Source organism: Dichomitus squalens (genome assembly GCF_000275845.1).
Source record: "Dichomitus squalens LYAD-421 SS1 unplaced genomic scaffold DICSQscaffold_27, whole genome shotgun sequence".
In the NCBI taxonomy this organism is placed as follows: domain Eukaryota; kingdom Fungi; phylum Basidiomycota; class Agaricomycetes; order Polyporales; family Polyporaceae; genus Dichomitus; species Dichomitus squalens.
In genome coordinates, this window is record NW_006766909.1 from 145,218 (window position 1) to 165,747 (window position 20,530).

At 55.6% G+C, this 20,530-nt stretch overlaps 6 protein-coding genes and 1 non-coding gene across 7 annotated transcripts; 2 read left to right on the forward strand and 5 right to left on the reverse strand.

Moving 5' to 3' along the window:
- Positions 1-716: 716 nt before the first annotated feature.
- On the forward strand, positions 717-1,608 carry DICSQDRAFT_171930 (uncharacterized protein; the record flags this gene model as incomplete). Its single annotated transcript, XM_007367635.1, has 5 exons — positions 717-806; positions 867-966; positions 1,019-1,365; positions 1,421-1,510; positions 1,573-1,608. 5 exons carry the CDS (start codon positions 717-719, stop codon positions 1,606-1,608), a joined length of 663 nt encoding a protein of 220 aa, XP_007367697.1.
- A 435-nt stretch (positions 1,609-2,043) lies between these two features.
- Positions 2,044-5,178, reverse strand: DICSQDRAFT_138476 (terpenoid synthase). Its single transcript, XM_007367636.1, has 8 exons — positions 4,700-5,178; positions 3,849-4,644; positions 3,557-3,761; positions 3,416-3,490; positions 3,347-3,355; positions 3,227-3,260; positions 2,782-3,140; positions 2,044-2,683 (listed from the first exon to the last, which is right to left on the reverse strand). Exons 2-7 carry the CDS (start codon positions 4,250-4,252, stop codon positions 2,842-2,844), a joined length of 1,026 nt encoding a protein of 341 aa, XP_007367698.1. The 5' UTR covers positions 4,253-4,644; positions 4,700-5,178; the 3' UTR covers positions 2,044-2,683; positions 2,782-2,841.
- Positions 5,179-7,118: 1,940 nt separating this feature from the next.
- On the forward strand, positions 7,119-11,513 carry DICSQDRAFT_108675 (major facilitator superfamily MFS-1). Its single transcript, XM_007367637.1, has 16 exons — positions 7,119-7,557; positions 7,621-7,684; positions 7,740-7,793; positions 8,198-8,241; positions 8,302-8,522; positions 8,590-8,639; positions 8,696-8,803; positions 8,859-10,026; positions 10,164-10,216; positions 10,305-10,353; positions 10,419-10,427; positions 10,496-10,632; positions 10,716-10,731; positions 10,832-10,893; positions 11,010-11,101; positions 11,169-11,513. Exons 1-16 carry the CDS (start codon positions 7,261-7,263, stop codon positions 11,274-11,276), a joined length of 2,532 nt encoding a protein of 843 aa, XP_007367699.1. The 5' UTR covers positions 7,119-7,260; the 3' UTR covers positions 11,277-11,513.
- A 235-nt stretch (positions 11,514-11,748) lies between these two features.
- Positions 11,749-14,938, reverse strand: DICSQDRAFT_181878 (uncharacterized protein; the record flags this gene model as incomplete). The annotated part of the gene is made up of 5 exons (XM_007367638.1): positions 14,657-14,938; positions 13,778-14,595; positions 12,956-13,348; positions 12,148-12,890; positions 11,749-12,075 (listed from the first exon to the last, which is right to left on the reverse strand). Exons 2-5 carry the CDS (start codon positions 14,574-14,576, stop codon positions 11,749-11,751), a joined length of 2,262 nt encoding a protein of 753 aa, XP_007367700.1. The 5' UTR covers positions 14,577-14,595; positions 14,657-14,938.
- Positions 14,939-14,959: 21 nt separating this feature from the next.
- Positions 14,960-15,558, reverse strand: DICSQDRAFT_108676 (uncharacterized protein). The gene is made up of 3 exons (XM_007367639.1): positions 15,464-15,558; positions 15,277-15,400; positions 14,960-15,214 (listed from the first exon to the last, which is right to left on the reverse strand). Exons 1-3 carry the CDS (start codon positions 15,482-15,484, stop codon positions 15,123-15,125), a joined length of 237 nt encoding a protein of 78 aa, XP_007367701.1. The 5' UTR covers positions 15,485-15,558; the 3' UTR covers positions 14,960-15,122.
- A 236-nt stretch (positions 15,559-15,794) lies between these two features.
- DICSQDRAFT_t124 lies at positions 15,795-15,875 on the reverse strand. The gene has a single exon. It is a non-coding gene; the product is annotated as a tRNA-Met (tRNA).
- A 1,318-nt stretch (positions 15,876-17,193) lies between these two features.
- Positions 17,194-19,858, reverse strand: DICSQDRAFT_89149 (hexose transporter). The gene is made up of 10 exons (XM_007367640.1): positions 19,701-19,858; positions 19,608-19,640; positions 19,425-19,551; positions 19,218-19,369; positions 19,131-19,162; positions 18,972-19,071; positions 18,647-18,912; positions 18,191-18,587; positions 17,974-18,136; positions 17,194-17,903 (listed from the first exon to the last, which is right to left on the reverse strand). The coding sequence occupies exons 1-10, from the start codon at positions 19,787-19,789 to the stop codon at positions 17,700-17,702; spliced, it is 1,563 nt and encodes a 520-aa protein (XP_007367702.1). The 5' UTR covers positions 19,790-19,858; the 3' UTR covers positions 17,194-17,699.
- Between the last annotated feature and the right edge of the window lie 672 nt (positions 19,859-20,530).

Below are 20,530 nucleotides of genomic sequence, written 5' to 3' on the forward strand. Positions count from 1 at the left end.
CGTGTCTCATACACATATGTCCACACGAAGGGTCGACTGTCATGGGTTATGGATCTCGTGCGGCAATCAGCACATTGTCCGATTACAACGCACTGTGGGCCTCCCAAGTGCCGCCTAAGGTCGACTCGGTCCGACATATATCGTAGCGCGGTGTCATCAACATGGACCAACATGATTTAACTTGGATCGCCTTGGGGCCCCACAAGTACGGGCTTACTCTGCTTATGACATTCCTGCAGGCTCGTCCCTCGAACGCCTTAGATCAGCTTTGGCCCAACTTCATCCAAGAAAGAACGGTGTGTTCGACGTTCAATGCTAGCCCACTAGGTCTACTCATCATGTCTTGTGGATGCGTTGGAGGGTGTGTAGTCATTATCAAGATGTCTACTTCCAGGACTACTGCACACAACATAGCAAATGATGAGCTTCCAAGGCTTCCTTCAGTCTCTTCCGGGGCTGTTTGGTGGCTACCACCCGCGCAGGCCGCCGATTCTACTGGGAGGGATGTGACGACGTCAGCCGAGGCGAGCAGATCGACTCGTCCAATAAGGCATCCCGACTTCCCATTTCAGCCACTGGGTTGACTTCATGTTCGATTTCATCCCCTGCCCGCCAGCCACCTGTGTATATAACAGCGCCGTTGGTATTCGTCAGATCTACACCACTAGCTGTTACACACACATACACCTCTGTCCAGAAAACTCCTCCTGCACACAATGCGCTCATCCCAGCTACGCTACAACGCCGCCCAATCCGGCCGGGCCAACGCGGCCATGCACGCGTCAGGCACAGGTGGCCGTTTGACGGTATGTCTTCCTGTCCTTCACGCATGGTTCGCACACACAAATTCGTTGGCATTCTCTCAGACGATGGGCGTGGGTATGGCCACCGTCGCAGTGGGCCTTGGCGCCTTCTTCTACATGCAGATGGCGAAAGTGAGCCACGACCCCAACACGATGCCAACATGTACGTCCGTCCACTCTCCCTTGCGTTCGTCATCTAACGCTAATGTTATCAGGGCAATACCGCCACGCACTCCAAGCGCCTGAACACATGTCGAGGACCAGTTCTCCGGGAGGCACGCAGACGAGCGTCCGTAACTCGAAGGAGCCGACGCAGTATCTGCCTACCAACCCCGTGGGCACCACAAGCAAACACTCTGGCGGGCAATCGGGCAGCGGCCTCGTTCAGACGAGCGCCCCCGCGGACACTGGCAAACCCCGTGGGAGTGCCGGTGCGTACGAGGATGGAAACGAGGAGCCCTCCACTGGCAAGGGGTCTCAGGTCGGGAGCGGCCAGAACGGGTCGAACAACATTGGGCGGAACGATAGAGGCATTGTGAGCAGCGTACTCACCAAGCTTCACGTAAGCTTTCGCTGAGTTGTACGCCGGATGTGTGATGCTCATCGGGGGTCAACAGGGCGATCCGAAGCAAGAAGACCAGAGTAGATACCAGGGGCAGCCGGCCCAGAGCACTAGGTTGAATGATCGTGGCGGGCAGTACACCAAGGTACTTTGTCCATCCGTTTCCGAGTCAAAGCTTCGACACTCACCCGTTTCGTTCTCTCACAGAACTCAGACTTCAAGGATAGCTATCGTCGCGATTAGGCTGTGTAGGGCTAGCTCAACCATCCGACGAAACTCACGATTTGAGTGTAAAGTAGACTTCGGTTTACTATGATAAATGGTCCTGGATACGCGTCAGCCATGCTAAGCACCTGCAACTTGTCACGAAGAACATCAAGCCAGGAGCAAATGGTATAGTGTAGTTAGATCGCTTTCTGGGGGGCAATTCTGTGTGGTCTCTGAGTCGCATAGCCTCAAACCCGCAACGATCGCCGTCGGCTACCCTACCCCGACGGGCCAAACTCTTGCGAGTTACGGCCTGCGATTCGCCTGTGAAGACAAATATAAATATAATCGCGTGGTGTCGGCCGATCAACCGTGTGGATGCTCACAACAAAGGTCGCGAGGACATGTCGGCACGACTCGATGGGATTACGAGGAGGACATTACGTGCAAGGGATTATAACGATGGTCTAGGGAAAGATGAGGAAAGAGTAACAAAAGGTGTCTATAAATTACGCGTATGCTGAAGACGCATGCGTGCGTATGAGGTCGCTACCCTCATGTTCGTGGACAGAAACATAGGCGATATATAGGATAGAGACTCCGAAAGGAGAATAAATATGTGAACCATGCTACAGGAGGGAGGAGACGGAGACTCAGATCGACAAGTCTACGATTAGCAATCTTTGGTGCGAATTGAATAGACCAAGGGAGAGAATATCAAGAGAACGACGTTGAACGAATGGACGTCCAAAGGCCTTCCACGATGGGGGCCGGGATGCTAAGATGTTAGGAAGAGGACGGTGTCCGAGTGCGAACATCAAGACGAACGAAGGGATGCTGTAATCGAAGCGCATGACGAGACGAGACGACGGATACAAGGAAGAATGGAGATCGGAAATACGCGCAACGCGTCCGTTTTTAGGTGTACGGAGTTCACGGGAACGTTCACAGCCGGTAGTCGCGAGGTTCCGTGGCTCGGTGGTAGTGGAAGTCAAAGTAGATCTCAATCGCCGGGCGCATTGCCGACTCTGAGCGGTCCATAAGCCTGAGAGACTGCTTCGAGGACGACCCCGCTAGAAGGGCCGAGGGCTTTTCGACCGGCATCTAAGTCCTGGTGGGAGCAACGTCAGCCACGAGTCTCGCCTCTAGGCTCCCACACCACCATCACAGCCAGCCGGGAGCCCATTTGATGGTGAGACGCCGACATACCTACGCGTGCATACGGGATCTCGGTCACAAAGAAGGCCGCACCGCCTGTTCGTCCGGCCATCATTTGCGAAGGGGAAGGAGGCGGACAGACAGGTCGTGGCGAACCTGGGGACCCTCCTTGCCGAAGTAGCGCTCGGTTTCGAACGACCAAATTAGGTTGCCGATCATCCAGTCACCGAGGCCATCGATGTATACGTTCAGCTGCTCGTCGATCTCTTGACCCCACGAGGGAAGAGCCTTGCGAAGGGCGTCGAAGCGGTCGATGCATCCGAGACAGAGGTCCCCGACGTAGTCGATGGCCTCTTGGAGCTCGAGCTTTTCGTGGTGCTGGACGATCACAACCATGTTGTGCGTATCGCCTGTTCGGCGAATCAGGAGTCAGCAGCCGTTCAGTGATCTCGAGGACTGACACGACAACGGGAACGATGCTACGAAAGGTACGTACCGTTCGCTTGCTCCACGTTGTACGAAAAGATATCCTGCAGCCGGCGGAGACAGATTAGTATGCGCGAAGGGGCAGGGGCGAGACGTACAGAACATCCGGCGAATAGCGGAGAAGACGTACGTTCGACCACTAGAAGCAAGGGACTCGTCAGTACAGGCTTCAGGGGAATATATCCACACACAAACTCACCGTGACCAAGTCGTTCGCGGCTTCACCCAAGCCCAGAACGACAGGATGCTCCATCACCCAGTCTGGCAGATCGAGCTGTGCGAGAGGTGAGCGTGGGACCCTTCGCGCTCGGCGGTAGTACGTTACGGCATGGACACTCACGTTGTTTGCGTACTCAATGAGGGCCCAACACGGTTTGCACCCACTTGTATCCCGGCGCATGGCAATGTATGACTCGAGATCTGGGATGTTCCCAGACGCGCGATCTTTTGCTTGCTGGGTCACTGCGCGGAAGAAGAGCTCGAACGTCTCGATGAATCGCCTCTGCGCGCCTTGGGAACCCGTCGCAGTAAGCCGGCGCCAGAAGCTGCGTGGAACGTGTCAGCCAAAACGCGCCGAAAGGGATGCAATCGGCAAGGCGCAAAACAAACATCCAGGCCATGAGGATACTCACCTCTGCGTGAGTCGTCCCACTGCTGACGAGGCGCGAAAGCCACGCGGGTCCCGAAGTGCACCAATGATCTCGCTTGAGGTGCTAACTGTCCTACGGTCGTCCATCTCGTCGCAGATGTTGTCAAGATGGAAGAGGTAATTGATGAAGTCACAGCACACTCGGAGCTGCTCATAGTCGGCGAGAGGGTAGCACATCGCGGTGAGGAGACCGCCTCTGAGTCCGTGAAACGCAGCGCGCTTCTTCTTCTTGAGTCGACACCCCTGGATGAGCCATCGTTTGGACTCTGCGGAGGCGAGCTGGCAGTGTGGGTTGACACGGAGTGGGTATGGACAAGGCGAGATTAGGTCGGGGAAGATAATACTGGTCGGGCGATATGATGAAGGAGGCGGCGAAGCGACAGTCATGTTTGACTCTATTGAAGAATGAAAAACAAAATAAGACCAAAAGAGCGTGGAGGCAGCAAGTCAACAGGAGTGGGGTCTGCTGAAGGTGGGATGGCGGAGTCCTCTAGCGAGAGAGACCCAGGTGCTTTTAAACTACACCAAGGCAGGGTGCGCAAGGCGGACCAAGCGCAGCCGGAAATTCCCCAAATTCGGTGGAATTATGAATATTGTTCTTGGGTTCGCGCGGCGGGTCGTGGCGCTGTGAGACCTCGAGGCTGTGTGGCAAAATCGCGGGCCATAACGAGAGGACACGGGCGTCGTGTGCGGCATGAGATTCTTGAGAGCGCGTTTCAGATCGCACCGGGTCAACCGAAATGTCGGCTATGCGGGTGAAGTTGTGCGAAGACATGCGACTGTGTCCGGTAAACAATAAGCTCTTGAGAGAAGCATCATTTTCACCGTGCCTACCAAGGGTCGGGGGTCGAGAAGACTCACAAGGCCATTGATGCCAATGTCAACCTGACGATCTGGAGGATGCCAGAGATGGGAGGGGATGCTTCGACGAGAAGCGACAGTCGCACTCTACCGATTCGGACGTCAAGTCACACGAGCGACAGCGATGTTCTCCAGCCCTGACATGCCGGGGTTTCCTCTCAGATTGTACCTCTTCTGTTATGCTGACTTCTGGGGAACTTGGGGGTGCTTCCAATTCGCCGATCAAGTCCTCGATATATGTTGGGATCGTTGGACGTCGGCGAGAGGCTGTACAAGCCGCGGTGATACGAGTGCAAGGTATCTGTCAGGACGGACACTCTAATCAGCGCTGCGTATATGAAATGACTCCAGCAGGGCGGGGAAATGACGGGCAGTACGTGGCGACCGGGAGAACGAATTCGGATCCGGCCGCATGTGAGAAGATGTGAGGGAGACTCGTGGACACTGGAGAGGGTGAAGGTTCGTCGCCAACATGCATAGGCGGGCGTTGTTGAGATTCGGCGATCTCCTCGCAATCGGCGAGGCGGGATCTGTGATCTTAGCGAGGCAGTAAGTCAAAATGGCTGCACTATGAACGTGAGAAACGCCGCGTAGGCTGTACCCGTCATTCGTACTGCCGCCTTTGAAGCGTGGGGTAAGCGTCGCTATGAATATGAAGTTTACAAGCGAAGAGCGTCCAGGCAAACGGGACTTGTCTCTGTCTCTCATACTTTAGTGAACAATTCATGAGGCGCGGGGATATCCTGTTTATTGGCACTCTCGCAGAATGATGTTCGGTACCTGGCGCTATTCGAGCAGCTTCACCTGAACTTATGCTCCGTCAGCGTCTGTCAGCCCTCGATATATCTATGTATCCCACACCTTATACTTCAGGTCCTCCGCATTCCCAATTCTTAGTTCGGTGCACGAACTCTCTTGTGCCATATTATGATGAAGAGGTGAGTTGGCATTGACGGGAGAGAGTGGAGCTTCAGAGGCCGGGCGAGATATTAGCCAGGCAAAGTGCATGCCAAGGGGGCCTCAGCCTAGGCCGTGCGTGCGGAATATCACAACCCTGCATTTCGGCGCCCGCGATTGAGATTGAGTGGGAACCATAGGAAATCTGAAGACGATCTGGGGTTTGGGGACCCTGTCGCTCGGTTGCAACAGGTCTGGGACCGGTCTCCGCGCGGACCAATTCGGCGGATGGCATCACCGCCCGAAAATCCTAACTTATGCCAGGACCCATCCCCAACGCTACAGATCGAAGTCCGGCCGCGCGCGCGCTACGAGAGACCGATTGTTGCTATGTAGTGAGAGTTACCCCCACACGGGACCGTAGCCGTGAGGGGATTCGAGCGCGTTCAAGTGATATAGTGCCGATGTTATCCCTGAACTTTGACGGCGCTGGTCAGCAGCGATAAGGTCACCAACTTGTCGAACCCACCACATGAGAACGACCTTGAGAATGTGCTTGGACGAAGATCGTAGTAATGTAGGGATAAGTCCACGTATGGGTATCACCATAGTTTGTTTTGCAGCGTCATCCATCGATGGCAGACATCCGCGCGGTACACACTGCCAAGATGTTCATGATTCTGTGTGACCTACATGGGTACATGTAAGGGATTGGTCGGTGTGCGACAGCCAAAAGGCGGGATGCGAGTCTTCGGACGGTAGGCCCGGATGGACAAGAGTGTGGAATGCAGCATACCTATCGATAGTGTGTTGTCGTGCGATATCTGCCGGATCGGTTGCATTCATGGTACGGCAGCAAAAGTCATATCTTCGCATGCACCCGCCGGCTTGTCATACAAGGTGCACGTTGTGAATGATACCAGCATGGCCATGAGCTCGAGCAGGCAGCATGTACTTACCGACTGCAAAGTGCCTTGATTATTCTGGTCGCGATGTCCCGCGATCGTCTACTCTCCCATGTCCTAGTATCATTCCGTACTCTTCCCATCCAGGGCCTTCATTCGCGCATGACTGAGAGGGACGATCAGTCGAAGATAGCGACATCGTGGCTCATCTCGCAGCCTAAACGCACAGACGCAGTACTTGCTCATGTGGTAAATACTGTACTTCGCGCCGGTATTCGAGGGATTATGATATGATCGTCATCTTCTGTGACCTGGGAATTTTCCGCTTTGTTGTATTGGAAGGAAAGTCGTGGACAGCGTTCAGTCAACGAAGAGTATCAGTTCCTGCGCTGATCCCTACAAAACAATCAACATCGTCAAGGGCTATGATCAGTCTATTATAATTCGTGTAATACTCCTAACTTCTCATGCAGAGGTGGTTCAAGAAATTGAAGGGCCGTCGGCCGTAACCGTATGTCACGTGACTATCCATTGGCGCAGCTCGGAATGCTCCATGGCGGTCAGCCACTTCTTCGAACAGCCTCCATCTCCTCGCTAACACTCGTTCTCCATACGGCGATAGATATTTGCATCTGCGCGCGCTGAGCTTCTGAATCTACCGTTCTCATTGCAAGGCTTGTCACGCATTCAGCGAAGTCTGGCCGTTATCAGTCCGCGGGCTCTTCAGCTATCATGCCTTCACGGCGGGTATTTGGGACAGGCGACACGGCTCTCGATATTGATCCAGATGCACGAGAGATGCAAGGAGGGGGACCGCATGGTGTACGACGACCAAGTACTCGAGTCTCTTTCTCAGGACTCGTTCGCAAGCCAAGCATACTAGACCGATGGAGTCGAGCGGGAGGCGGAGATGAGGAGAGTGGAATCACACAGACCCCAGAGCGACCGGCAATTCCAAGCGCGCTGCAAGCATCGGGAGAAGTGTATACCACACCTCTCCCCATACTATCAATGGCTGTCTTGTCAATTGTGAGCGTTCTTATTTACGCAGGGGGAATAAAGGCTCGCGTGACTGAAGGTTGCATGATACAGACGATGCTAGGGGAGTTTCTCTGTGCGAACGTATCTGCGCCGTTCTTGTTGTTCATGGTCGAAGGTGCGTTTGTCACCATATGCCCTGGTTTACCGGAACTCAATGGTCTGCCTCTCAGGCTTCGGGCAATTCCACGACGAATCACAAGTCGGATACTGGACAGGACTATTGGGTGAGTGTTGCCACGCTTTCGGACGCATCGTCAGGAACATGGGAGCATCCACCGGGATGGTGTTCAATTGGTCATGAGATCAGTGGTCGTCCCTCCTGTTCGGCTTTTTTCGTCCAAATAGGTTCGGATGGTTGTTGCTAAGTTATCACTGAAGACGCAGAAGGGATTGTGGCGATGTTCAAGTCGCACCAGCCCTGACAGAAAAACTCTTCAACCTATGCCTCGGGAGCCGTCGCAATCGGGCTTTCCATATAAGTTGCATTCTCAGCCGCCTATTGTTTCCCATGACAGTGACAGACGAGGCCCAGCCGACGCTGCGAGACATTGAGCGGCTGTTTGCATTGATGTTGCCCTGAGATGATCCGAGGAGATTGTTTTCCTCTCGTGCTGACGCTAGTTGACAGTGTCGACATTCTTCCTGACGCAATTTCTCACCTCTCTTCTATGGGTGAGCTACTCTAGGGATAACAAACGTTCCTCAGTCCGTTCTCACACATACAATGTACAGGCAACCGTAGCCTCAAAGCACAACCCACGCATCGTCCTGACGATCTCTCTGCTAGGCAGTGCCGTTACTTGTTGTCTCTTCGGCACCTCGACCTCAATTGAACAAGCAATTGCGACTCGCCTCATGCAAGGCGTGTTCGCTGGCGCGATTGGCGTGGCTCGTGGTACCGTGGCCTCTATTACCGATCAAAGCAACGAGGGTCGCGCGTATGCAATCCTTGGGTGATTCTCCTTAGTCGGTGACCGGTGATATCGCACTCCGCTGACCACAAATCATCTACGCGTTCAGATTCTGTTGGGGCTTCGGAGGTGTGTCCGGTGCTATCGTGGGTGGGACGTGTGCGTCTTTTCGTTTCCGTCTAGCGCATATAGTTAGTCATCGAGGTCATATTCAGTCGAATCGCCCGCCCAGACGTGGCCGAACGTATTTGCGAAGGTGCCCCTGTTCGTGACTTACCCGTACTTGCTGCCATGCTGCGTCGCCGCGTCGATCACGTTCATTGGTCTGTCTTATTCCCACGCGACATCTCGTATGGCTTTTAGCTTAACTTTTACCAGGCTCCGTGCTGTCCCTATTCCTCAGTCCGGACTGTGGGCCCCGGGAAGGCGCCATCCAACTCCCGCCCGAGAAACTCACCAGCATTCCTGAAGAAGAATCCCGCCCTTCCACGCCCCACTTCGATGAGACCGATGACCGTAGCTTCTACGGTTCTCTCCGCCACAAGGTTTCGGGTTACCTTGCCAAGAGGTCCCCAGAACAAGCACATGACTCCCCGGGTCCTTCCCGGCCAGTCGAGCCCCCGATGCCGCTCGTCGAATCGACCTCGGCACGCAAACTCCGCACCTTCTCCCGCGTGAGCAGAACGAACGGCTCGGCATACGGATATGGCAGCTCATACCGTAATCGTCTCGCGAGCGCCGCCAGTATGGCGAGTCGGCGTGGAAGCACGACGCTCTCACTGCGTCGCAGGCGTGAGAGCGCTTTCGAGGGTGCACCTTCGAGCGTGGCGACTGGGAGCGACATGAACTTCGCGCAGCGCCTCCTCATGGCCAACGAGAACGCGGTCACGAATATTGCCGATCTCTGGGTTGCTGCGGCGATCAACGCAGACAATGAGGATCCGTTCGAGGAGAGCGACAGCGAGCTAGACGCGGAGCAGCAGGAATCATTCTCAGATTACGCGCATGAGCATGCCGTTGATGATGACGAATTGGAAGAGGGAGACCATTACGGCTCGCCTTCAACCCCTAGACACAATCGCTTCTCTCGTCGCGTGTCGTCGGCCGCCGCTCGCACACCCGCTGCGCATCGAGCATCGTCAAGCCAACTCCGCCCGTCCTCTTCCGCGCGCCGCTTCTCGAATCTGCGCCGCGGCTCGTCATCGCTTGTTCCCGGAGCGGAGGCAGACGAATTACCACTTCGCCGGCCGTCGTCAGGCGTGCCTCCCATCTTCTCGCACGTCGGTGTGCGCACGCCTCCGGCCGTGCTTGAGGCTCAGCAGCTACTTGCGCAGGCCGAGGCGGAGGAGGAGATGGACGCGCTGACGCCCATTGCAGAGCAGAGCCGGCGCGCGTCGCGTGGGACTAGTCCCTCTGCGACGTCCATAGTTGCGGAGAACGAGCCTTCGATTATGAGCATGCTTCCACTGGCGATCATCTTGCAGTATGGGTGGCTCGCGCTCCACTCAACCACGCACGACCAAGTGTTCTATCTCTACCTTGTCTCGTGAGTTCTTGTCTTCTCGATTGCTGTCCATCTCGGAGAGGCTCGCTTTGAGCAGGAGGCATGGTTGCTTTGCTCTCGGCCAACTTACGACAAGCTCATGGATCTCGGTCACTAATGCTAATGCGTCTATTTGACAGCAAATACCCGTCGGGTGGTCTCAATTTGAACGCCGGTCACTTCTCGCAACTCAGTACGTCCTTTACCTTCTCGCGATCCGACTCAGCGCATTCGCCGACCGGAGATATGTAATCTGTTGCTGACGCATCCCGTCCTCGCAGTTGCCTTGATGTGTCTCGCCCAGATCGCGTACCAGTTCGTATTATATCCGTAAGTTACCTTCCGGCGTTCTGTATTCTCGCCGTGGAGCTTTAATTGATTTATATGCCGTACAGGAATATCGGGTATGTCTTTTCAAACTGTCCATATGCTGGAGGAAGATGGCCGACTGAGACCCTTCCGCCTTATTCAGCCCTCCAAGAGGCAGATTCTCACACCTCTCCATGTTCCGGCTGGGTTCGCTGCTCTTCATCCCGTCATACCTCACAGTCATCCTCTACCGCGTCTTCGCAAGCCCTAGCAATGACGGCAATCTCGTTCTAATGGCCGGTACGTCACTTCTCCTGCCGTGCATTTCTTATTATGCCCGCAATATCAGACAGCGAGACGCTGATGGTTCCCATGAACGACAGCTCTGGCACTTAGCACGTACGTCTTCTCAGCCTAGCACACCATCCACGCTTAGTTCCGCCCGGGACGATGGCACTGGTGGACGACGATACTGACGTGAAACATTCCGTTGCATCAGTGCGGTCCGGTACTGCGGTAGCACCTTCAGCTACACTGCGATTTCGGTGCTGCTCAATTATAGTACGTCCCTCCATTCTCGCCTCCCTATCATTTCCCATGACCCCTCCCTCGCGTATCTCCGCCTCCCACCCCTTTGCCGTACATCGCTGACCGCTGGGCGCGCCCGTCCATCTCAGTGACCCCACCGCATCTCGTCGGCTACGCGAACGGCATCGCGCAGAGCATCGTCAGCCTGGCGCGGTTCGCAGGCCCCATCCTTGGCGGCACGGTACGTCGTCTCCGCAGCTGTTGCGTCGCGACGAGCAGAAGTGCCTGGGCTGATGTCCGCTTTGCAGTTGTGGTCGAAGAGCGTCCAAGACGGCCCAGCCGGTTATCCACTGGGCTTCATCGTCTGCTCGTGTGCCTGTGCCCTTGCGATCCTGCACAGCTTCTGGATCCGTTGAACGCTAGAGATGCGGTAAGCATCTCAGCGCCAGCTTTTACACATCCTCCCAAACGCCGCTGCCCTAAATCCACCACGACCGTACGCAAGTTTCTTGGAATATTCTTCCTCCCGTCTTGGCAGATCCGTTGTTGGTCCTGCATACCATGTTTCCACGAGTCGTCATCGCGATGCCTTAATGTCTCCATAAATTACTCCTATATTTCTACACATGGACCTTTGCAGAATACACTCTCGTGAATAGCGACACAATACACGGATTGACAAGGATCGTAATGTAGCGAGAACTCTATACAGTCAATTGCTGAGGATATAGCGCAACCCTGGAACGATCGGAGGTGAGTCGGTCTACATCTATGATCTAACAGTGCCGGTGCGACGGGACGGATGGCGAGCCCCAGCTCTCGCTGCGTCCTGGCCGCAGTTCAATGGGACTTTCCGCGTGCACACAAAGGGAGGAGCGGGGGTGGCCATTACGACAGAGAGAGTTGGTCCAGTACATCCAGCTCACTGGGCGGCGACGGGAGAGCGATCAGGTCGGACAGGGGTGCGAGAGCGGCTAAAAGTTCACGTTCTTCGTCGTTGATGTGCTCGGCGCTGCCGCTGTCGTCGTTATGGTCGCCGAGCTGTGGAGGAGGAAGGTCCAAGGGGGTAAGACGAGGGGCATGAACGGCAACAGGGCGTCCACCGTCCTCCAGCGATGCACGAGTGCTCCGGTCCCGGCGAGTGCAGTTGTCTGTTAGGACGTCCTGGCTGGAGGCGACGATACGCTGGTCAGAAATGCGAAGCGTACTACGTACCTGCGATGGCAAAGAAGATATATTAACGGCCATCATTTGCACAAAAATACGAGCAGCGCACGTCGTACTCACATGGTCAGCCCCTTCGTGCGTCGTAGCAGGTGCTATCTCGTAATCGGCGCCTTGATTTCCAAGACGTTCTGTGCCAACGTATGCCTCGAATCCTTCCTGGGCACCAAAAAGGTCCTCCAGATCCTCCTCTCCTTCAGCGTCGCGATCCTCGTCCACGTCCTCGTCGCATCCGAACAAATCGGGAGACCATAGCGATGAGCTTCCCGACTCCACGTCTTCTGCTGCAATGGGAGTGTCGACCGCAGACCCGTACTCGTGCTCAAGGGTCAGATTCATCATCTCGCCACCGAACTCGCATAGAGGTGCCGTTGATGCGTCGGCCGCGTTGAGTGTCGAAGGAGCGCCTTCTCCGGGCAATAGCGCAAGCTCCGGGAACAGAAACGATCCCATCATATCAGGGGGTAGCACTCCAGTGCTGTCGTCGAACTCGAACATCGACGCGTCGGACGAAGCACAGAAGGGTAGGTCGAAGATATTGAACGACGACTGTGAGAAGACCGGCATCGCGAACGGGTACGTGGAGTCAAGTATGGATGTGTCCTGGCTCTCGTCCTCTTTGATGACAGGTGGCCGCGTTGTGCGATCGTCCGGACTTGCACAAGTGGGCAGCGACGGAGATAGAGGCGATGGGGGCGCTGAGTTGTCGATTTCCTGCTGCCCGGCTTGAGCGGTAGATGCATGGCGGCGGCGTTCTTCAGCCTCGGACAAAGCCTTCTCGAGCCCTTTGCCGTTCTTCATGATACCTTACAATCATGCACGAAGTCAGCAACGAGACCTGAGGATATACGCCGCGAAAAAAGTCTCTCACCTCTCTTCCACTCGAGTGTACTCGCACCCCAATGCCACTTAAGATGGATAGCGAGGCTGTTAGGCAGGGAGAAGTTCCGCGGACACAGAGGACACGGATGCACCATCTCCTCGTCTTCGTCATTGTTAACGTCTATGGCAGAACTTTGAGCACAAGGAAGGTCCTCCGTAGACTCGTGGACGACTGCCGTCGTCCGTCGTCTCTTCTTCCCTTGTTCGGAATCGCCCTTTCCCTGCTTCAAGTTGTCGAAGAGCGTGCACCACGGCATCGAGACACTCGCGGTTGATTGTTCAGTGGATGGAGGTGAAGACGTAGCAAGGCTTTCGGGAATAGGGTGAAAACCTGTGGGAGGAAACGACCCGTAAGGGAGGTCGCTGAAAGCGCGGGGTATGCCTGTCGTATGAGGGGTAAGATGATCCACAGTCGCATGGTGAAGGTGCGGAACAGAACGATTGTGGACTCCTGATACTCGGGGAACGTTAGGAGGGGAACCCGATTGGTGCGTAGGGTAGGAGGTCAAGGAGGGCGGCGGGGGAAGATGTAATGGGAAATAAGGGACAGTGATGGGACCGCCGAGACTATGACCAGGTTGCGACCGTACTAAGGGAAAGGAGATAGGAAGTCCCCTCGTACGGCCTTGGGATGATTGCACGGGGCGTTCTACCTGAGGTGGATTGGAGGTTCTCAAGGCGCTATCGGAACGCAAGGGAAGTCCGCGAGACATGGAGACGAGGGCTGAACGTGGTAGCGCCGGTACAGATGTGGGTGGAAGATGAGGTGACAGCAGTGAAGTAGATGGATTGACAGGAAGAGGCCACGAACGCGAAGCGGATAAACGCGCGGTGGAGTTCGTTAGATATTCTTCGCTCCACGTTGAGCCTACAACGTGCTGAAACCCCAAGGAAGGGCTGTGTCGTTTGATGGCGAGCGGAAGGCCAGATTGGGTGTTCGCCAAAGGATGCAAAGGGAATGGGTCTGCCTTCGCTGCGTTCCTGGGAGTTGACCGTCCGGAAATGTCAACCAACTGGCTGAGGGGTGTAAGAGAAACAGGTGGCACGTTCTCGTCCGCACGCTTGTTGGTGCGCCTCGAAGGCGGTGGAACTGAGAGCGATGTCGAAGGAGAGTTGGCACCCGACAAACAGGCCACGGCGCATACAGTCGACTGGGGTGTGATCACCGGTGATCCTGTCTCCTCTGTGGGTGTGTACGCTTTCTTGAACATGACGCGCCACGAGTACTCGAACATAGGCTCCGGACCAGACGCTACAAATCGTTGCGTGTCGAGATATGTTGCATCGGTCACGGACGACGTCCTGCTCGCTCCGTCGTACATTTGGAATGGCGAAGGTGCAACGCGGAAGCTGACCAGCATCGAGCGGGGCACCTCCGAGGACGAGTTACAGGCATAGTCCGAGGGAGTATCCCGACAATAGTCAGAGACGTCTTCAGAGGAGTCGGTCCGAGGAAGCTTGGTCGGTCTGGGCAGTTTCAGATTGTCGTCGCCTGAGCCTTTGCGTTTCGAGGTTGGTCTCGACCTTGCCGCCTTGGTCTGAGACCGTGTGCGTGGGCGCATATAGCTGGTTGATAGTTCCGTGGCAGCGTCTCCCTGCGGTTGCAACATTGAATCGACCGGCTCAGCTCTAGAGTATGGAAAGTGGTGCGGTCAGTATGATGCCGGAGGGAGTACAAGATAGCACTGACCAGAGGGACTGTCGTCGTCGGTGGGCGAGTTCGACGGCAAGGACGAAGGTATGTTTGTAGGAAGAGGTAGGATCGCACTCGGTGTGAAAGGATCTGTCGAAGATCACGACTGCGTCACTCGAGAAAACTGTGCCAAACCCTCTCGGTATGCGAGTTGCCCCATCCTCGGGTCCGAGTCGATCCACGCCCTTCCTGGACCCCGTCCCGCGCCGCTTTTCGAGGCTCGGATCAATATTATGTGGGTTTTCAGACTTACCAAGGTGTGTAAGGCAGTCCAACATGCGCAACCCCACACAGCTTCTGTCAGGACATGCTAGCGGCATTCAATATCACTGGATAGCTCGTATCACAGACTCGGGCATGGGCTACAAGGGCTCGTATATGTGCAAGGACAACCAGCATCGACGTCGATGGCGGGGCACCCGGGAGACAAACATCGGGGACTTTGGTCGAGATGCGCGCGCCGTCACTTCTTGGTGTCGACCCCACTCGCCGGCGCGGTGCTGGTTCCTTGTGTGCTCGACGCCTGCCTTTCCTGCCGCTCGATCCGCGAACGCCCTGTGTCATGTACGATTCCATTGGACGAGACGAGACGCCTTGGATAAGAACCAGGGACTTACAATCGAGCTTCTCCGAAGGCCGCTTTCCCTCCGCCTCCTGCATCTGTCGTCTCTCTACGATCGTTTGTTTCGCATAGTAGTAGCTCACGCCAGCCGCCACGATCAGGCTGCCCCAGCCCAACATCTGTCTCGTGAATCCCAAAGGTCAACCGCCAGCCCGTGCACGTCGAGAATCCTGTAGACTTGCCATGCTTTGAGGGGTGTTCATGCTCGAAAGTCTGGTTGCCCAGAGGCGACCAGCTGCCCCTACCGCGAGTGTAACACAGTGGAGATAGAAACAGTAACGAAGGTGGGCGGCCAGAGGTTACAGGACTGATTATTAATGTCTTCTTCAACCCTTAGCGCCCGCCAATGTCTTCGTGTCGGGTTACTGGTGGCTCCCGGAAATACTTGTTCCTGCGAGGCTCAAACTGGCGTGAAAGATCTAGGCAGTTTTTTCTTTGTCTAATAACAAACATGGCCCAAAAGATGGCAAAGATTGAACAAGGGGCAAAAAGCACAGCTACATCGAACGTCCTTAGCAACTCCTAGTTTCGATCTAGGGACTTCAGGGTGTCAGAATATATGAGCCCTGCACGCTTCCACTGCGTCAAGTTGCTATAGACGGAATATCTCACATTTGGTTATATAGACGCCTGACAGTCCTGGACATCAACCCATTGCCCATTATCCGTCAACTCCGCCGACTTGATCCCCCTTGAACACCACCACCACATCACCTAAAAGAGACGATATATCCGTTCCAGCGGGCAGGCCATAGCGCCCTTACCACAAGCCTTCTAGCATGTAATCCAAATAAGCTGCGTAAAGCGTTGCACCGGTAGCTACACTTGCGGACTTGAACGTACCGGCGCCGTGGTCAGATCACACGTTATAGCGTGGTGAAAAGCCAGGTGATGCTTTCCCCGCAAGGCTTCCTTTGGCTTTGGCGTTCCTCTTCGATAGCTGTCCGTGACATCTACACGGCGACTCGTATACAGCCGCTTTGTGGACGTGTGGGGCTGCACCAGAAGCAACCGCATCACCTGTTTCGACTTCCATCCACTCCCACTCTAGCATCTCACGACCCTAGAGTATCAGGCCGCGTCGACTTTGACCTCCTGGTCGGTCATGCGCCTCGACCGAGCGCCGCCACCTAGGCTCACGTACGTGCGCCATGCTGTCTTGATCACCGCGCGATACGATGTTGCGGTACGGATCCCACAGGCTGTTGAAACATCGTTTAGACTTCATCCACCTCGGCGAGCTAGGCCATATGGCTCTGCAACCACATGGTCACTCGCTCATATAAACTACTGAAGCACTGACAGCGTTCGAGCGCCGTCCATGCCAGTGGTCCGACGCATGGCTTGGGTTCGGATATGAACAAACCTTGCACGGGAGGTAATTTGTTCGCCGCTTCAGATGCAGCCCCATCCGTCGACGACTGCGTTATCGGCACGGCCGGGGGCAGTCTACGAGTACGCAGTTGTGCAAACAGTCGAGCAGCGCCAATCCCTCCCACCCAGACCGCGACGATCCTCGCACGACCGCCTTCCAAGGTCCTCACATTAGAAACCCAGAGCACCGGCTGAACCGATATAGTGAGAATCCTGGCCAGGCTCGGCCGCCACAACGCCGCGGTCCATTCAGGTAGCCTATCTGTTCCATCTCACCGCTCCTGGCCCGCCTGGCCCCTTCGAAGACATATGGTCTCACCCGGGGGTTCCATTGAAACGAAACTCGGCGGCTTCCTTGGCTTCGATGCCAGAAAGAACGCTGAAGACCTTTTCTTGGGGTGCCTCGGTTCGCTAGCCTGTCAATACTGTCCCACTACCATAATAGCAGGATGCATGCCTGATAACGGAACCGAGCGCGGTCGAGAGTTCGTCCACGCTGTTATCGTCTTCGCGGGGAATTCACACAGGGGAGCTTGGAGTTGAAACGTTATTTGAGATAGAACGAGCAAGTAGTGTAGGACTAGACTGGGGGCGAGCGGTAGTAAGGTTCGTCCAGGAATGATCATGATGTACATCTCGAGGGCACGTTACATTTCGTTGAGGAACGCGTCAGGGGTGAGTGGGTGCGAAATCGCGAGAATGCGAGAGCCGAGTCTGGGAAGAGTCGAGCGTCGCGGGGAAGCTTGAGAGGGGTACTGGTACTATACTACATCGTGCGAAAGCAATAGGAGGCGGCGAAGGGACCAAGAAGAGACACACCCACGACTGAGGCCATCGCAACAACGCAGAGCCGGGTCTCGAGAGAGCGATGAGGTGGGAAGCGGGGCTCACGGCCCGTGGATATCGGTACAAATACAACGCGTGCACAGCGATGTGGGTCTGCCGCGCGTACGCCTACTACGTCCAATCGTAACTGAGGAGACAAACACAAAACCAAGGTGGAAGGAGAGCGAAACGACCGAGGCCGGCGCCCGTGGCGGGTGCTTACACCCTGAGGCCGGGGTCGGAGCCCTTTTCGTCGTAGTCCTCGTTGCGGACCTCGGCGGCCTGGTGTGCGATCTGCTGCAGCTTCACGACGTCGTCGCCGTCGAACAGCGCGGCGGTCTCCTCGAGCGTGCGGTTTTGGGTCTCGACGACGAAGAAGTACAGGAAGACGGTCTCGAACGCGAGCCAGCAGCAGTACACGATCTATTTCACATCAGGGGTCAGCACCCGAGCAGGGACAGGGGTTCCGTCAGAGCGAACGCGGGACACTCACGTAGTACTTCCAGCCAATGGCCTTGAGGGCGATGGGGTTGACGTACTGGTTGAAGATAAGAGCGACGGAGACCGTGAAGTTGAAAACGTTGTAGCCCTTCGCACGGAGCGAATACGGGAGAATCTCGAGTGTGTACGAGACGATGAGCGGCGTGAAGGCAAGACTGAAGGAGATGCGTCAGTAGCTCGTCAGCGGGTACAACAGTCGCTGGACGTACTCGTAGAAGGCGTAGAACAGGAAGATGAATGCGATGACAGCGTGAGCGGCAGCGTGCGTCCCGTGAAGTGCATACTGGGCCGAGCAGACCGTCTGGAGGGTGAAGAACAACGTCATACCAGCCGCAGACGTAAGGAACAGGAAGCGGCGGCCCCAGCGGTCGACCTGGAACGACGCGAACACGGCCCAGAACAAGTTCCAGATGGCGAGGATACCGGTGATGAGCAGCTGGGTGAGGTTGTCCGTGATGCCGATGGTGTCGAAGACCTGGTTGAGGTAGTAGGACACGAGACCGTTGCCGGACCACTGCGAGAACCACGCGATGGCCACAATGATGACCATACGCTTGCGGTTGCCACGGGTCGCGACGAGGGCCTTCCAGCCGACGCGGTTCTTGTCTGGAAAAAAGGACTGTAAGCGACTGCCTGCTGCCGATGACTCCCTCCGAAATACTGACTTTCCTGGTCCAACTTAATGGCGGCCTTGATCTCCTCGAACTCGTAGATGACGAGAGGATCCCTCTCATCGCCATCCGCATGGTAGTGAGCGAGGGTACGGAGAGCTTGAGTGTCCTTCCCTTTGCTGATCAGCCAACGCGGGGACTCGGGAACAAACCAGATGAGGAAGAACTGGAAGAACGACGGGATGGCCTGGAGGATGGAGGGGATACGCCATGCCCAGTCGTTGTGGATGCGAGCTGTACCGAACGAGGCCCAGGATGCGCTGTGCAGAAAGCCGAGATCAGCGAGATGAACGCCTCTTCGTGAGAAGCCATGACGTACACAATGTTACCTGAGTACCAGAGGGTGTTGTACAGTGACGACAACTGAGGACGGTACAGGGGGTACGAGACCTCCGTCACCAACATTGCAGCGGCGTTTGCTAAAATTAGAGTGGCAGGCGTGAGTACGAAGAACGTCAGGTGGAGCGCGGAGACTGACTTGCGATAGACAGACCAAAACCGAGGAGGAAACTGAATGGCTCTCTCAGATTAGGGCGTCTCGTGAGAAGTTCATGGGAGTGCTTACCGAGCGCCAATGAACTGGTGGATGTTCTGGCAGGCCGTCTGGAGAGCCGCGCCTGCCAACATGAACACGGCACCAATCCAGATGGAGGGCCGACGGCCGATACCGTCTGAAAGGTAAGGCGCGAAGGGGTAGCCGGCAAGGGATCCAATGTTCTAAGCAGTGGTTTGAGAACAGGCGTAAGGACAGAGGAACCAATCGACTACGCACTTGGATAGCGTTCAACAGACCGAGCGTGCCTCCTTGAGGATGGTTGAAGAAGGACTCCCATTGGTTCATAGATTGTAACGAATTCATCAAGGAACCGTCGAAACCATTCGTTGACGACGTGATGAGGCTAGGGACATGAATGTGGTGAGTTCCCTGGACAGTCTGGAGTAACGCAGAACTTACAGAAGGACGAGCCATGCATGGAGGGTAATGAGCCTACGGAGGTGTTGAGGTGAGCGCCCGCCCTTGGAGTAATGTCAGACATTGACGACGTACCTTCTGTTATTGTACCACTTCCTATTGGGGTCAATGAGGTGCATGAAGCCCGTAGGGGAGCTTGTGGTTACAACAGCACCGGGCGCCATGATGACGAGCTAGCGGGATGGACCTGAATGCCGCGAAGAGTGATGAGCTGGGAGAAGCTGAAGGAAGCGCGAAACGAGCGTGGAGGCTTTATACGAGCTGCGATCACGAAAAGAGGGAATGGAAGGGCCAGGTGACCGATGTTGACAGTCGACGTCGACGGTTTCTCCAGAGTTTCCCCAATTTCGCCGTCGGTTTGATGGTCCCGCACTCGCCCAGCCGATCCCATTGGCCCACGCCGGCCAGCCCCAGCTCTCGCCAGGCACATATCCACACGCCATCTAGATCCGGACAACCACCCATCCTCCATCACCTGCGGTCTGCCCTCCTCCAACGCCTCTTCTTCCGAGACTAAAAGCTAGTGCATATGTTCATTTCTCCTGAGCTTCCGCTTGACAGGCACCGCGCTGCTGGCTTCGCCGCTAGATTGAAAAATAAGCACTTGCCGAGACAGGCTCCTTCGTCTCAGGGAACTGACAAAAACATTCGTGCATGTCGAGGGGGCCCTGCTCGCGTTCATTGACCCGTTCGTTCCCAGCGGCAGCCACTAATCGTACAATGTACGTGTGATTCTTCGCAAGTACTCCGACACGGCCGGGGAGAACCCCTTGACCTCCGGCGTTATCATATGTGAGTTTGGAAGTACTCTTGAACGTTTGCATGAGACGTAAAACCATGACAGGAGGATGAAGTGTACCGCCGAGGCCTATGTAGTTGGAGACGAAACAAAACAGGATCCCGGA

Coding starts and splice junctions, on each gene's coding strand:
- DICSQDRAFT_138476 (XM_007367636.1), bottom strand. CDS start 4,252: ATGACTGTCGCTTCGCCGCCTCCTTCATCATATCGCCCGACCAGTATT. Junction 3,762..3,848: donor GTGGGACGACTCACGCAGAG/GTGAGTATCCTC, acceptor CGTTCCACGCAG/CTTCTGGCGCCGGCTTACTG. Junction 3,491..3,556: donor TCATTGAGTACGCAAACAAC/GTGAGTGTCCAT, acceptor CCTCTCGCACAG/CTCGATCTGCCAGACTGGGT.
- DICSQDRAFT_108675 (XM_007367637.1), top strand. CDS start 7,261: ATGCCTTCACGGCGGGTATTTGGGACAGGCGACACGGCTCTCGATATT. Junction 8,804..8,858: donor CGCGTCGATCACGTTCATTG/GTCTGTCTTATT, acceptor AACTTTTACCAG/GCTCCGTGCTGTCCCTATTC. Junction 10,217..10,304: donor CGGTCACTTCTCGCAACTCA/GTACGTCCTTTA, acceptor CCGTCCTCGCAG/TTGCCTTGATGTGTCTCGCC.
- DICSQDRAFT_89149 (XM_007367640.1), bottom strand. CDS start 19,789: ATGGCGCCCGGTGCTGTTGTAACCACAAGCTCCCCTACGGGCTTCATG. Junction 19,552..19,607: donor CATGCATGGCTCGTCCTTCT/GTAAGTTCTGCG, acceptor TCATGTCCCTAG/CCTCATCACGTCGTCAACGA. Junction 17,904..17,973: donor CCATTGGCTGGAAGTACTAC/GTGAGTGTCCCG, acceptor GATGTGAAATAG/ATCGTGTACTGCTGCTGGCT.
- DICSQDRAFT_108676 (XM_007367639.1), bottom strand. CDS start 15,484: ATGAACACCCCTCAAAGCATG. Junction 15,401..15,463: donor TGAACACCCCTCAAAGCATG/GCAAGTCTACAG, acceptor TTCACGAGACAG/ATGTTGGGCTGGGGCAGCCT. Junction 15,215..15,276: donor GCCTTCGGAGAAGCTCGATT/GTAAGTCCCTGG, acceptor TACATGACACAG/GGCGTTCGCGGATCGAGCGG.